We start from the raw sequence: 13,389 nt of genomic DNA on the forward strand, positions 1-13,389 counted from the left end.
TCTACTCCCTGTTCACCCACGACTGCATGGCCAGGCACGACTCCAACACCATCATTAAGTTTGCTGACGACACAACAGTGGTAGGCCTAATCACCCACAACGACGAGACAGCCTATAGGGAGGAGGCCAGAGACCTGGCCAGGTGGTGTCATAATAACAACCTATCCCTTAACGTAACCAAGACTAAGGAGATGATTGTGGACTACAGGAAAAGGACCACCGAGCACGTCCCCATTCTAATTGACGGGGCTGTAGTGGAACAGGTTGAGAGCTTCAAATTCCTTGGTGTCCACATCAACAACAAACTAGAATGGGTAAAACACACCAAGACAGTCGTGAAGAGGGCACGACAAAGCCTCTTCCCCCTCAGGAAACTAAAAATATTTGGCATGGGTCCTGAGATCCTCAAAAGGTTCTACAGCTGCAACATCGAGAGCATCCTGACCGGTTGCATCACTGCCTGGTCCGACCGCAAGGCACTTCAGAGGGTAGTGCGTTCGGCCCAGTACATCACTGGGGCTAAGCTGCCTGCCATCCAGGGCCTCTACACCAGGCGGTGTCAGAGGAAGGCCCTGAAAATTGTCAAAGACCCCAGCCACCCCAGTCATAGACTGTTCTCTCTACTACCGCATGGCAAACGGTACTGGAGTGCCAAATCTAGGACCAAAAGGCTTCTCAACAGTTTTTTCCCCAAGCCATAAGACTCCTGAACAGGTAACCAAATGGTTACCCGGACAATTTGCATTGTGTTGCTCCCCCAATCCTTCTTCTACGCTGCTACTCTGTTCATCTTATATGCATAGCCACTTTAACTATACATTCATGTACATACTACCTCAATTGGCCCGACCAACCAGTGCTCCCGCACATTGGCTAACAGGGCTATCTGCATTGTGTCCCGCCACCCACCACCCGCCAACCCCTCTTTTACGCTTCTGCTACTCTGTTCATCATATATGCATAGTCACTTTAACCAACCCACATGTACATAGTACCTCAATAAGCCTGACTAGCAGGTATATAGCCTTGCTACTCTTATTTTCAAATGTCTTTTTACTGTTTTATTTCTTGACTTACCTACACACACACACACACACACACACACACACACACTTTCTCTCCGCACTATTGGTTAGAGCAGTAAGTAAGCATTTCACTGTTCACTGTCGCGTTCACTGTCGGTAAGCATTTCACTGTCGGCGCACATGACAAATAAACTTTGATTTGATGATGGGCTCGTTGTAATGGCTGGAATGGAATTAATGAGCTGAGTCAAATGTGATGTCCATGTGTTTGATGTCTTTGATACCATTCCATTAATTTCACTGCAGCCATTACAATGAGCCCATCCTCCTATAACTCCTCCCACCAACCACCACTGCTCTCTATAGTTAAGGCTGTACAATGCATATGCCCCAATGCAAGTATGCAGTCTATTCCAGCCACAGTGGGATCTGAACAGTTTGTTTACTGTTTATTGTCAAATAAATACATTATTGTATTTATTATTAAGTTATGTAACAACATTTCAACCTTGTTTAGCATTATCTAATCCAAATGTGGAATTATTCCCCTATTTGTTGCCGTTTGGATCAGTTTCAATTGTGGACTTTTATTTTGAAAGCGATCCGCAAATTCCACTATTGTGGATAATCCCTATTGTGGTTAGCTTCACACATAGTCGTATGAGTTCTACAATAGGGAAGGGCATGGTAACATGGACTGGAGTTTGACAGGTAAGATCCACCACGCCGGGCTGAATATCGGGAACCAAACTTTGTAATTGTCCGGCCAGGTCTGGACAATTTCCTGACAGTTTTTTGTCAAGCGATTTGGTTTAGCTGTGTCCAATAGCCTACTCTGTTTATAATTGGCTATTGACGTTGAAATGAATTGAGCGTCTCCGGTTGAGGATTTTCGTGACGAGCGTATATGTTGCGCAATCTAAAGTTGGTGAAGTTTATTTAAAATTGAGTTTCCAATCGTCAGCCTAGATAGATTTGTATTAGCCTATAATCAAATGCTGGGCTTCTTTCTGTCGCGTTTGAACTTGTCATTTCAGGTATGCGCCTGGGATTTGTTGATAATAGGCCTACGTTAGCCCATTATTATACTGATAAAAATATAAACGTAACAATTAACGATTTTACTGTTACAGGTCATATAAGGAAATCAGTCAATTTAAATAAATGTATTCGGCCCTAATCTATAGATTTCACATGACTGGGCAGGTGCGCAGCCATGGATGGGCCAAGGAGGGCATAGGACCACCCACTGGGGAACCAGGTCCAGCCAATCAGAATTCGTTTTTCCCCACAAAAGGGCTTTATTACAGACAGAAATACTTCTGTTTCATCAGCTGTCCGGGTGGCTGGTCTCCGGCGATCCCGCAGGTGAAGAAGCCGGATGTGGAGTTCCTGGGCTGGCATGGTTTCCCATGGTTGTGAGCCGGTTGGATATGCTGCCAAATTATTTTAAATGAGGTTGGCAGTAGTTTATGGTAGAGAAATTAACATTTAATTAACTGGCAACAGCTCTGGGGGACATTCCTGCAGTCAGCATACCAATTGCACACTCCATCAAAACTTGAGACATCTGTTGCATTGTTGTGTGACAAAACTGCACATTTTAGAGTGTCCTTTTATTGTCCCCATCACAAGGTGCACCTGTGTAATGATCATGCTATTTAATCTGCTTCTTGATATGCCACACCTGTCAGGTGGATGGATTATCTTGGCGAAGGAGAAATGCTCACTAACAGGGATTGTAAACAAATTTGTGCACAACGTTTGTGAAGCTTTTTGTGCGTTTGGAACATTCTTGGAATCTTTGATTTCACTTCAAGAAACATGGGACCAAAACTTTACATGTCACATTTATATTTTAGTAAAGTATAGTAGGCCTATTTCAGCTCCCCTTGTGTTTTTGATCTAATAGATTGCACATTCTATGTTATTCATATATATTTGTTTCATTCTGCTTTACATGGTCACACACATACCTGATGTGTAGCCATGTTCGGTGTTTGTCCTGAAATCTGAGTGGTATCATTTCCCACCCTCTCTAGCCTATAGTTAAAGGGATAGTTCACCCAAATAACAAAATTATCAAAATGTTTTCCTTACCTTGTAAACAGTCTATGAAAATAGACTCCAAAACCTACATTTTCTTTCTTTACGGAATTTGTGGAACAAATCCAATGCAAGTCAATATTTTTCACATGTCATATGCAAAGCATGGATTTAATTTGCTGTCTCACCTTGTCCATAGACTGCTTACACGGTAAGGAAACCAATATGTCATTTGGGTGAATTATATCTTTAACTGTAGCAATTGAGGTAGTACTGTTAGATATTGAACCAACAACACCCTGCGCTTACACACAGAGAGGTTATTCTGACACCCCTCAATGTTGGTTCAATGTGTGTGTTTGTGTCCCTATCTCCCATAGCCTACACATAAGCTTTCTATGCTATTACTGCCATCAATCACCTGTTGTTGTTTCTGCAGGGTGACATACTGTAGAGAGGTCTGTAGCGATGGAGGATTTCTGGGTGGTGGTCCTGGCAGGGCTGAAGGTGTGGGTCTACCTCATTGTGGCTCTTCTCATGGTGCCTGCCATGTTTGGCTTCTCCCTGGGCATCTCTGAGACATACATGAAGATCCTGGTCAAAACCCTTGAGGTAAACTGCCTCTGTTCAGAAGTAGGGGGGGGTACAACAAAATGGGAAAGAGGAAATGTAACACTTACACACTCTGTAAAATCTGGTAAACTGCATCACTCAGACAACGTGAGGGCCCCAGCTTCATGTGTCTATAGTTGTCTTAAATGTTATCTATTCATCATGTCCTAAATATAAGACTTGTGGCCTTAATGTATGTATTTATACCACAGCATTAGTGAGGGAGAAACAAATCAATACAGTTTCATATCGCAATATTATTTTGAGCAGGTGGGCTGTAATTTCCCTTCATAGCATGTTCTCATCTTCTTAAATATGGAGCCAATTTGTTTTCAGCACTTTTATTTCCATGACTGATCAAAACTCGTTTTCTCATGGCTCTTGTCCCTCTGCAGCAGACATATGGTGAGCAATATGTTTGGAACTTTGAATCGCAATAAATGTATAGAACTGACATGATTTCTGACAGAAAAGCACATATGTTCTCTGCACTTTTCCATCTGAACATCCTGTAACCTTGTGGCCTCCTGGGGAAAAAAAACAAACTTTCAAACCCTGTCCAGAGGTTTATCTGGGGTGAGAGTTCAGGGGTGAATATGTGTATGTCCTTTCTCTCCTGTCCTGCTGTGGGTCATGGGGTGAGATGTCAAAGGCTAAAGATGTTTCTCATCTCTCATATTCTTCAGTGGGCCACGTTGAGGATCCAGACAGTCAACAAAGAGCAGCATATAATCGAATCCTCCTCATCCAACGGTGAGCCAATGAGCAGAGCTCATTGGATTAATTTGCTTGATCGATATATAGGATGGATGAATGGATAGAGATGTATTTACTCATTGGTCTCTGATAAGGAAATGATTGTGGGCATTCCCTAAAGTTGCATGGTTGATCATTTAGGTGTACAAGTCTAGCCAATGTGGAAAGAGAAACCTCAATGTTTTCAGTCACTCCCTTTACTCACACTCCCGTTGCCATTGAGAAACTCCTAAAGAAACATATACAGTATGTTTCTATTCGGTCTGTTTCTCCCTCTCTCAACAACACTGGTTCCCAAAGACACTGTTGTTTATCTGCTGTGTTCAGAAGCTAATTTACATGTAAAGTGCCTTAGAACAAATCCTGTATGTTAGTGTACCATAGTAGTTAAACAGGTTTTCCTCTGTGGAGTGCATTGAAAATATCATGTCAGGACTGATTTCAGTCAGCTGTCAATGGTTGAAATAGGTTGCATTTATAATATATATATTTTCAATGTGCTCAAGGCACGTTAGGTGGGATGGGGTAACCTATATGAAATTATAAACTGGATGGTTCAAGCCCTGAATGATGATTGGCTGACAGTATGACAATACTTACATTTTTACATTGGTAAGCACTTTATAAAAGCAATAAGGCACCTCTGGGGTTTATGGTATATGACCAATATACCACGACTAAGGGCTGTATCCAGGCACTCCGCATTGCATCACGCATAAGAACAGCCCTTAGTCGTGGTATATTGCCAGGACCGCCACCCCCTTGGTCCTTATTGCTTAATTATACCACTGAGAACCTAGAGACGGTGTAAACCTGATTTTATTTAATTTATTTTTATAGTGCTTGCAGTGGAAGGCTTGGAACAGTCTCTGTTAATTAGCAGGCTGTGATCGTGAGAATGTACAATGTTCTGTGCTGAATGATGTGGCTCTGTGCTGGCTGCCTATCTATCCACTGACGCAATCACTTCACAATTAGCAGTCTTATAGGTTTGTCAGGGGGCAATTCAATCAAACTCACAGCGCTGTGTTCACTAGCTAGCACAGCACATCAAGATACTCTTTTAATTTGTTATATATAAACTCACAGGATGGTTTCTGTATTGTACTCCCCTCACTGTAGATGCTGGTTCAAAGAAAACAAATGGGTCCAGCATAAACATTGCTTTAGCAGGATTGATTGAATTCAGCATAAAGTCAGTCACTGTCTCCTGAACTTTGCCTTGTGCGTCATCAGATTGAGTCTCCTCAGCTGATTTCACTGGCTTCAGACCTCTAGGAGGAAGGGATACACTATGGTGGGGTAATCTGATCCTAGACCTGTGATTACCTCGAGATGACAGACACACAAAGGGCCGTTTACTACGTTTGATGGCCTGTCATTTCTTATGGATTCTGTAGGAAAATGATATTGGTGATTTAACCTGTTTAGGATCAGGACTAGGGTTGTGGTTAATGACTCTTCCACTCAGCTATCAGCCCAAGATTTCTCAATATGGAGCAACAGTGTGAGTTAGTTGGTGACACTCTCTTAAATGTGTTGCAGTTCTGTGACTCATTTCCTTCCTCGACAGCTCCTAACATGCCCATGGTCGTTTGACATATTTGTCATTCAAAATGAATAAACTTATTGGACATTGAAGCTCTTTGTTTGTGACTCTGTGAATGTTGTCTGTATTGATGGTAAAATATAAAACAAATGAATCTTTATCAACTACAGATAGCAGTACAATATGATCACATCTGAAAATGATATAGGGTTGACTAGGTGATATCTTTGTGTGTGGATATCTTTGTGTGTGGATTTCCAGGCCTCATCCAGAGGGATGATGGTTCTATGGAGGAGGCGCTTGGGGAGTTGAGGCGCAGTCGCCCTAAACCACCAGTAGGAGGGGACTTCACACTCAGCGACTGTTTCTACTTCTACAGACGAGGCATCGAGGACATCGTAGAGGATGAGGTGAGATCACAACTAGAATAAGATTGATGCCTAATTCCAAATGTACCCCTAATGCTAGATATTCCATGATGGCCCCTGATAGATCTGAGCTATACAGTAATGCTTAACTCTCTGGTAGGCTAAGATGAGTTTCCTAGTTATTGCCTTTACTGCACACGTCCAGTCCTTTCATATCAACGAAGGGGCATCAGGAAGTGTTTAGGGCCAGGGGCTGATTCACGATTGGGAAAAACGGTACAACGTCTATTCGAAGTCCAGACTTTCTTTCTGTACAGGTAGGCCTACATTATTTGTAATGTTGTTCTTCTGATTTCAAGGTGACCCAGCGGTTTTCGTCAGAGGAGCTGGTGTCGTGGAACCTGCTAACTCGCACCAACATCGACTTCCAGTACATCAGCCTCAAACTGACTATGGTCTGGGGCCTGGGCGTGTTCATACGCTACTGCATCCTGGCTCCACTCAGGTAACACCTGGGAGTGTGAAATCATTCAGAATCACTGTTCCCATATAGCAAGGCCTCAGTTCTCCTACAGTTCACATCCCTGAACCAAACATACATGCCATGCACCAGTAATATTAAATGCAGTGCTGAGGGGAGGTGGGTGCTGAGGGGAGAACGGCTCATAATAATGTCCGGAACGGCGCGAATGGCATCAAACACCTGGAGGCCATGTGTTTGGTGTATTAGTTACCATTCCACTGATTCCACTCCAGTCATTACTACGAGCCTGTCCTCCCCAATTAAGGTGCCACCAACCTCCTGTGGTGTGGAGTGTTGGCTCATGACCAGCATAATGTGTTGTCGTGTAATGTATGTTCCTGAGTGAGAATGTTTTCTTTCAGGATCACGCTGGCATCTATAGGCCTGACCTGGCTGGTGATAGGAACCACTGCTGTAGGATTCCTCCCCAACTGGAGGTACACTTACACAGCTTTCAATCTACAAGTTCACACAGGATTGTGTTTTAAAGACTGAGACATTCCTCTCGTCATTGTATTTTAGTCATCTTTAAGGTAGCGTCTGTGTGTTCTGTAGGCTGAAGTCCTGGCTGAGCGATTGGGTCCATGTGATGTGCTACAGGATCTGTGCCCGAGGCCTCTCCTGCACCATCCACTACTATAACAAGTCAGTTAACTGACCTCCCCTCTCGCACATCTCTACTCAGCAAGCTATTACGCACCATCCTGTCCCCAAGTGACCCTACTGTTGGTCCTCATGATGTGTGCAGAGATTTTTTTTATTTTACTTTAGTGTGTGTGTGTGGTCTCCATCTTGTTTTACAGAGAAAACAGACCCAGAAAAGGAGGAATCTGTGTGGCCAATCACACCTCCCCGATTGATATCGTAATTCTCTGCAACGATGGGTGTTACGCCATGGTACGTGAAATAAAGCTGACATTAAACCTCGCTTAAAATGGCTGAACTGTGTGAAATTTGTTGATTGACGCTCAATTGACTGCTTTCTCTCTGTGTAGCCTATTTTTATTTTGTACACCATTTTATACATGTTTGTGTACCTTACATTTATCTGGCAATTTACTACTTTATACTTCTTTAATCCTAATCGGATGAATTGTCTGTGAAAGGAATTCTGAGGACTTTATTTGGGATTTGATCTGATGTGTTTTAGGTGGGCCAGTCACATGGTGGTCTGATGGGAGTGCTGCAGAGGGCCATGGCCAGGTCCTGTCCTCACATCTGGTTTGAGAGAGCTGATATGAAAGATCGCCACCTGGTGGCCAAGAGGTGAGCTTACCTGTTCACTGTTATTCCCATCTCTACCTACAATGTTCAGACAAGCAATGACATGCCCATTGAAAATGGCTACAGACAAATAATCAGTCATATCTAATCATATTTCCTCATCCTGATAATGTACTCCTGCCTGACAGCTTACTTACCGTATGTTCTCTGCTTTATAGGTGCTTGTCAGTAAAACCAAACTCTAGCACATTCATGCACAAATGTATTAGTCACAAGTCATTGCCATTGACAATTAGGGATATAATTTAACACTGACATTTTCTGATATGGACATGCATTATAGTTCCAGTTGGAGCTATGTTCATACTCCTCCCAGATATAAAGTTAGGTTGTCTAACTGTTATTAATGTGTACAGGTTGACGGATCACGTGAATGACAACACAAAGCTTCCTATATTGATCTTTCCAGAAGGTGGGTTCTATTTCATTTGGATAGTCAGTCCATCTGTAGATGCTCTACAATCTACTAACCCTAACTCTAACCTTAACCCCAAGCTTAACCCTCACCCTTATTCTACTCCTAACCCTAGCAAGCAGTTGCTTATCAACAGATGGTCATGCTAACAACAAACTATCTGTAGAGCATCTACAGATGGAAAATCCGGACTATCCGAATCGGTAAGTGCTACATTGGCCAAATGGATTAGCATGAAGTTGCCCTTAGACACTGATTTAAGCCAGTGCCTTGGTTAGTTAGGGTAACATGATCCTACTCCTACAAATATACATATGCTGTTTACCAGGTATTCCCAAACTGAAATCATTTTCTTCACATTTTCAAACAGTACATTTGTATTTTCCAACGGGGCTATACATTTGGGTGAGTTTTTTTTTTCTTTCTCACCTGAGTAGCCTAGTTTGACTGCCAAAAATCAATTTAAACCATCTAGTGTTCAGCGAAATAACAATACAATGTCAAATACGGGTAGTCTTGTCAAATAATGAACATCCAATCACGTTCGCCGTTACTCTCTCACGGGAAACATTCACTCTTGCGCAGACATTTAGAAACGAAACATGACCATTTGAAAAATAAGCCACAGGATTTTTTAATCAAACATAAAGACGTTTGAGTAGTAATACATGTATAAAAGAAACAGATACAATTAATAAGAAGGGGATAGAAGCGTCTTATATGGTGAGCTACCGAGTGGCTAGGACAGGCAAGACCCATGCTATTGTGGAGGACTTAATTCTTCCTGCTGCCTTCGATATGGCAGAGACAATGTTGGGAGAAAAGGCCAAAAAAACTATACAGACAATGTCTCAATCAAACAACACTGTTTCACGATGCATCAGTGACATGGCAGGAGATGTTTTGAAACAAGTGGTGATTCGCATACAAGCCAGTGAATTACATGCGTTTCAGCTGGATGAGTCAACAGAGGTGGAGGCCTGGCACATCTCCTGGTATATGTCCGTTACGTTTATGGGGGGTCAATTAAGGAAGACATCCTCTTCTGGAAACCAGGACAACATCAGAGGATATTGTTAAAGTACTGGACAGCTTTTTGACATCAAATTGAATTTGGTGGTCAAGATGTTGGTAACTGTACTGATGGTGCAAAATCCATGACAGGAAGACATAGTGGAGTGGTAACGCACGTGCAAGCAGTTGCTTCCGACGCCTCTTGGGTGCACTGCAGCATCCACCGAGAGGCTCTTGGGTGCACTGCAGCATCCACCGAGAGGCTCTTGGGTACACTGCAGCATCCACCGAGAGGCTCTTGCTGCCAAGGGAATGCCTGACAGCTCGAAAGATTTTTTGGACACTACAGTGAAAATGGTTAACTTTGTTAAAGCAAGGCCCCTGAACTCTTGTGTATTTTCTGCATTATGCAATGATATGGGTAGCGACCATGTAACGCTTTAACAACATACTGAAGTGTGCTGGTTTTCAAGGGGCAATGTATTGACACGTTTTTTTTTTTTAAATTGAGAGACGAGTTTAAAGTTTTCTTTACTGACCATAATTTTCACTTGTCTGACCTCTTGCATGATGACGAATTTCACACACGACTGGCCTATCTGGGTGATGTCTTTTCTCGCCTGAATGATCTGAATCTAGGATTACATGGACTCTCTGCAACTATATTCAATGTGCGGGACAACATTGAGGCTATGATTAAGAAGTTGGAGCTCTTTTCTGTCTCCATTAACAAGGACAACACACAGGTCTTTCCATCATTGTATGATTTTTTTGAGTGCAAATGAATTCAAGCTTACGGACAATGTCAAATGTGATATATCGAAGCACCTGATTAAGCTGGGTGCGCCATTACGCAGATACTTTCCTGAAACAGACGACACATACCACTGGATTCTCTATACCTTTCATGCCCTGCCTCTAGTCCACTTACCGATATCTGAAATCAGCCTGTGAAAATTTAATCAGAAGCCACTGCCAGATTTCTGGATACTATGCTCAGAGTTTCTTGCCTTGGCAAATTGCGCTGTTAAGACATGTACATATGTGAGAGTGGATTCTCAGATCTCACTAGCATGAAAACTAAATACAGGCACAGACTGTGTGTGGAAAATGATTTAAGACTGAGACTTCAATACAACTCAACATTGCAGAGTTATGAGCATCTTTTCAAGCACGCCATTCTCATTAACCTGTGGTGAGTTATTCACCATTTTTTGATGAACAAATAAAGTTTTATGTGTAAGATGGCTAAATAAAGAGCAAAATGATTATTGTTATTATTTGTGCCCTGGTCCTATAAGAGCTCTTTGAAACTTCCCACAAGCCGGGTTACGACGACAACTCTCACTCATGCTTATGTTTAATAAATGTATAGTGTGTGTGGCAGGTTTACAATGATGGAAAAAAAAAAAAACATTTGAGAGTGCGCTGACCCTGGTGCGAGAGGGGGTACGCAGCTGGAGGTTGAATGTTTTGAAGGAGTACGGGACTTTAAAAAGTTTGGGAACCACTGCTGTATACAGTATATGCAAGTCACGTGTGTGTAATATATATATATATCTGTCTCACATGCAGGGCCTTGCAGTTTTCACCCTTTTCTGTCATTTTGGAGAGCATTGTGATCATCTTAGGATCTGTATACTGTATGTTTGTGGTGGTTGTGGCTTATCTACAGTGCATATTTCTGGTGTCCTCAGGGACCTGTATCAACAACACGTCTGTCATGATGTTCAAAAAGGGAAGTTTTGAGATTGGAGGAACAATATACCCAGTAGCCATAAAGGTGAGGCATCAATATCACTGCTTCTGTTCAGTAGTTGACTTTTCCCTAAATCACACAAAGATGGCATTTGGAAAGTTGCAAGAAAATGTCAGCACGTCTTTGAAGAGGTGTTCTGTCAACTGTGGGACCATCTCCCTCCCGCAGTATGACCCTCAATTTGGGGATGCGTTCTGGAACAGTGCCAAGTACAACATGGTGAGCTACCTGCTGAGGATGATGACCAGCTGGGCTATAGTCTGCAATGTCTGGTACCTGCCAGCCATGACACAACAGGTGTGTGTATACAACACAGACACACACAACCTGCCAGCCATGACCCCACAGGTGTGTGTATACAACACAGACATGCACAACCTGCCAGCCATGACCCAACAGGTGTGTGTATACAACACACAGACACACACAACCTGCCAGCCATGACCCAACAGGTGTGTGTGTGTGTGTATACAACACACAGACACACACAACCTGCCAGCCATGACCCAACAGGTGTGTGTATACAACACAGACACACACAACCTGCCAGCCATGCACCAAGTGCCACTGATCTATTTCCTCTTTTCACAGGCAGGGGAGGATGCTGTCCAGTTTGCCAACAGAGTCAAGTCTGCCATCGCACATCGGGGTGGACTAGTGGACTTGTCCTGGTAAGAATATCCTTCCGTCCTTCTCTAAGGATTTTCTGATAATTCACTTGCACTAGAGCCTAGGCATAAACATTTTGACAGCCTAGACTGGACTGTCTTTGACCTAGGCAGTGAAGGCATTGGGGACCTCTTTGCTGAGGAATGGGATTGTTTCTCTTGAGTTTGATTTGTCATCTTGTAAATATGTATTATGTTTTATTTGTAAATTGTGTATATGCTCCTGAGTGGCGCAGCGGTCAGTGCTTGAGGCGTCACTACAGACACCCTGGTTCGAATCCAGGCCGCGATTGGGAATCTCATAGGGCAGAGCACAATTGGCCCAGCATCGTCCTGGTTTGGCCAATGTAGGCCGTCATTGTAAATAAGAATTTATTCTTAGCTGACTTGCCTAGTTAAATAAATATGCAGGGCTCCCCAGTAAAAGAGACATTGGTCTCAATGGGTCTCCTTGTTCAAATAAAGGGGAGGACTTCCGGGTTAAAGCGAGCGGTCGCATCTGCACTCGGTCCGTAAATGTAATTGTAAATGTGGGGAAACTAAAAAAAGGCACACAGAATTGCTGTAGTTTCGCTTGAGCACAGATACGTTTGTTTCTTAAAAAACATACATTCGTAAAGAACATTGGTCCCATGGGGCTGAGTTGGTAGAGCATGGCGCTTGCAACGCTAGAGTTGTGGGTTCAATTCCCACAGGGAACCAGTTTGGGAAAAGTACGAAATGTATAAGTGTGTCTGCTAAATTACAAACGTAAATGTTTCTTACGTGTGTTTGTTCCTGTGTAGGGATGGGGGCCTGAAGAGAGCCAAGGTGAAGGATGTGTTTAAAGAGGAGCAGCAGAAGATGTACAGCAGCATGGTGGTTGGGAGTGAGGAGGACAACAGCAGTCACAGCGACTGACACCCTCCACTACCACATCCCTGCCTGATGACTGACTAATACCCATGACCACGGACTAGACTGCCATCATGCGGATGGACCATTCAGTGATGTAACATTGACCGTGTCTTGCAGACTGTATGATAACTGATGAGCCAATTGGCATTACATTGGAAAGACTGTGTCAACACTAGTGCAGTGGAACTGTAAAGGAGATAGGGTGGCAGGTCCGATTGGAAGAGCTCTTTATTGTGCTGCTGTAAAAAATGCTTCTGCTAGGAAATGACTGAGATCCTGTTTGGCCTTGGAATGAATTAATAACCTAACTTTTTGTTGTTTAATCCCAGAGTTCTGAATGTCAGAGTTTTGTTATGCATATACCATGACTGTTTATTTTTTGTGTGAATGTCCCCCCCCCCCCTGTATGTTGAGCCCAGTAGATCAATCAATGCTGCTAATTGTTTGAAAATAAACATTAGTCTTCAGCTGTT

At 43.0% G+C, this 13,389-nt stretch overlaps 1 protein-coding gene across 3 annotated transcripts; it reads left to right on the forward strand.

The window, feature by feature from the left end:
* Positions 1-1,647: 1,647 nt before the first annotated feature.
* On the forward strand, positions 1,648-13,389 carry LOC115140289 (glycerol-3-phosphate acyltransferase 3-like). Of its 3 annotated transcripts, none has more exons than XM_029678592.2 (14): positions 1,648-1,736; positions 3,511-3,683; positions 4,370-4,436; positions 6,250-6,398; positions 6,716-6,861; positions 7,242-7,316; positions 7,435-7,524; positions 7,683-7,776; positions 8,030-8,145; positions 8,520-8,575; positions 11,290-11,375; positions 11,520-11,648; positions 11,943-12,022; positions 12,805-13,389. In XM_029678592.2, the coding sequence occupies exons 2-14, from the start codon at positions 3,540-3,542 to the stop codon at positions 12,917-12,919; spliced, it is 1,347 nt and encodes a 448-aa protein (XP_029534452.1). In that variant the 5' UTR covers positions 1,648-1,736; positions 3,511-3,539; the 3' UTR covers positions 12,920-13,389. The 3 variants fall into 3 exon arrangements, with proteins under 3 accessions (XP_029534452.1, XP_029534454.1, XP_029534453.1); XM_029678593.2 differs by lacking the exon at positions 1,648-1,736 and adding an exon at positions 2,393-2,483; XM_029678594.2 differs by lacking the exons at positions 11,290-11,375; positions 11,520-11,648; positions 11,943-12,022; positions 12,805-13,389 and adding exons at positions 8,694-8,781; positions 8,949-10,869.

The sequence above is a fragment of the Oncorhynchus nerka genome, linkage group LG13 (genome assembly GCF_034236695.1).
Source record: "Oncorhynchus nerka isolate Pitt River linkage group LG13, Oner_Uvic_2.0, whole genome shotgun sequence".
NCBI lineage: Eukaryota > Metazoa > Chordata > Actinopteri > Salmoniformes > Salmonidae > Oncorhynchus > Oncorhynchus nerka.

Coding starts and splice junctions, on each gene's coding strand:
- LOC115140289 (XM_029678592.2), top strand. CDS start 3,540: ATGGAGGATTTCTGGGTGGTGGTCCTGGCAGGGCTGAAGGTGTGGGTC. Junction 4,437..6,249: donor CGAATCCTCCTCATCCAACG/GTGAGCCAATGA, acceptor GTGGATTTCCAG/GCCTCATCCAGAGGGATGAT. Junction 7,525..7,682: donor ACCATCCACTACTATAACAA/GTCAGTTAACTG, acceptor CTTGTTTTACAG/AGAAAACAGACCCAGAAAAG.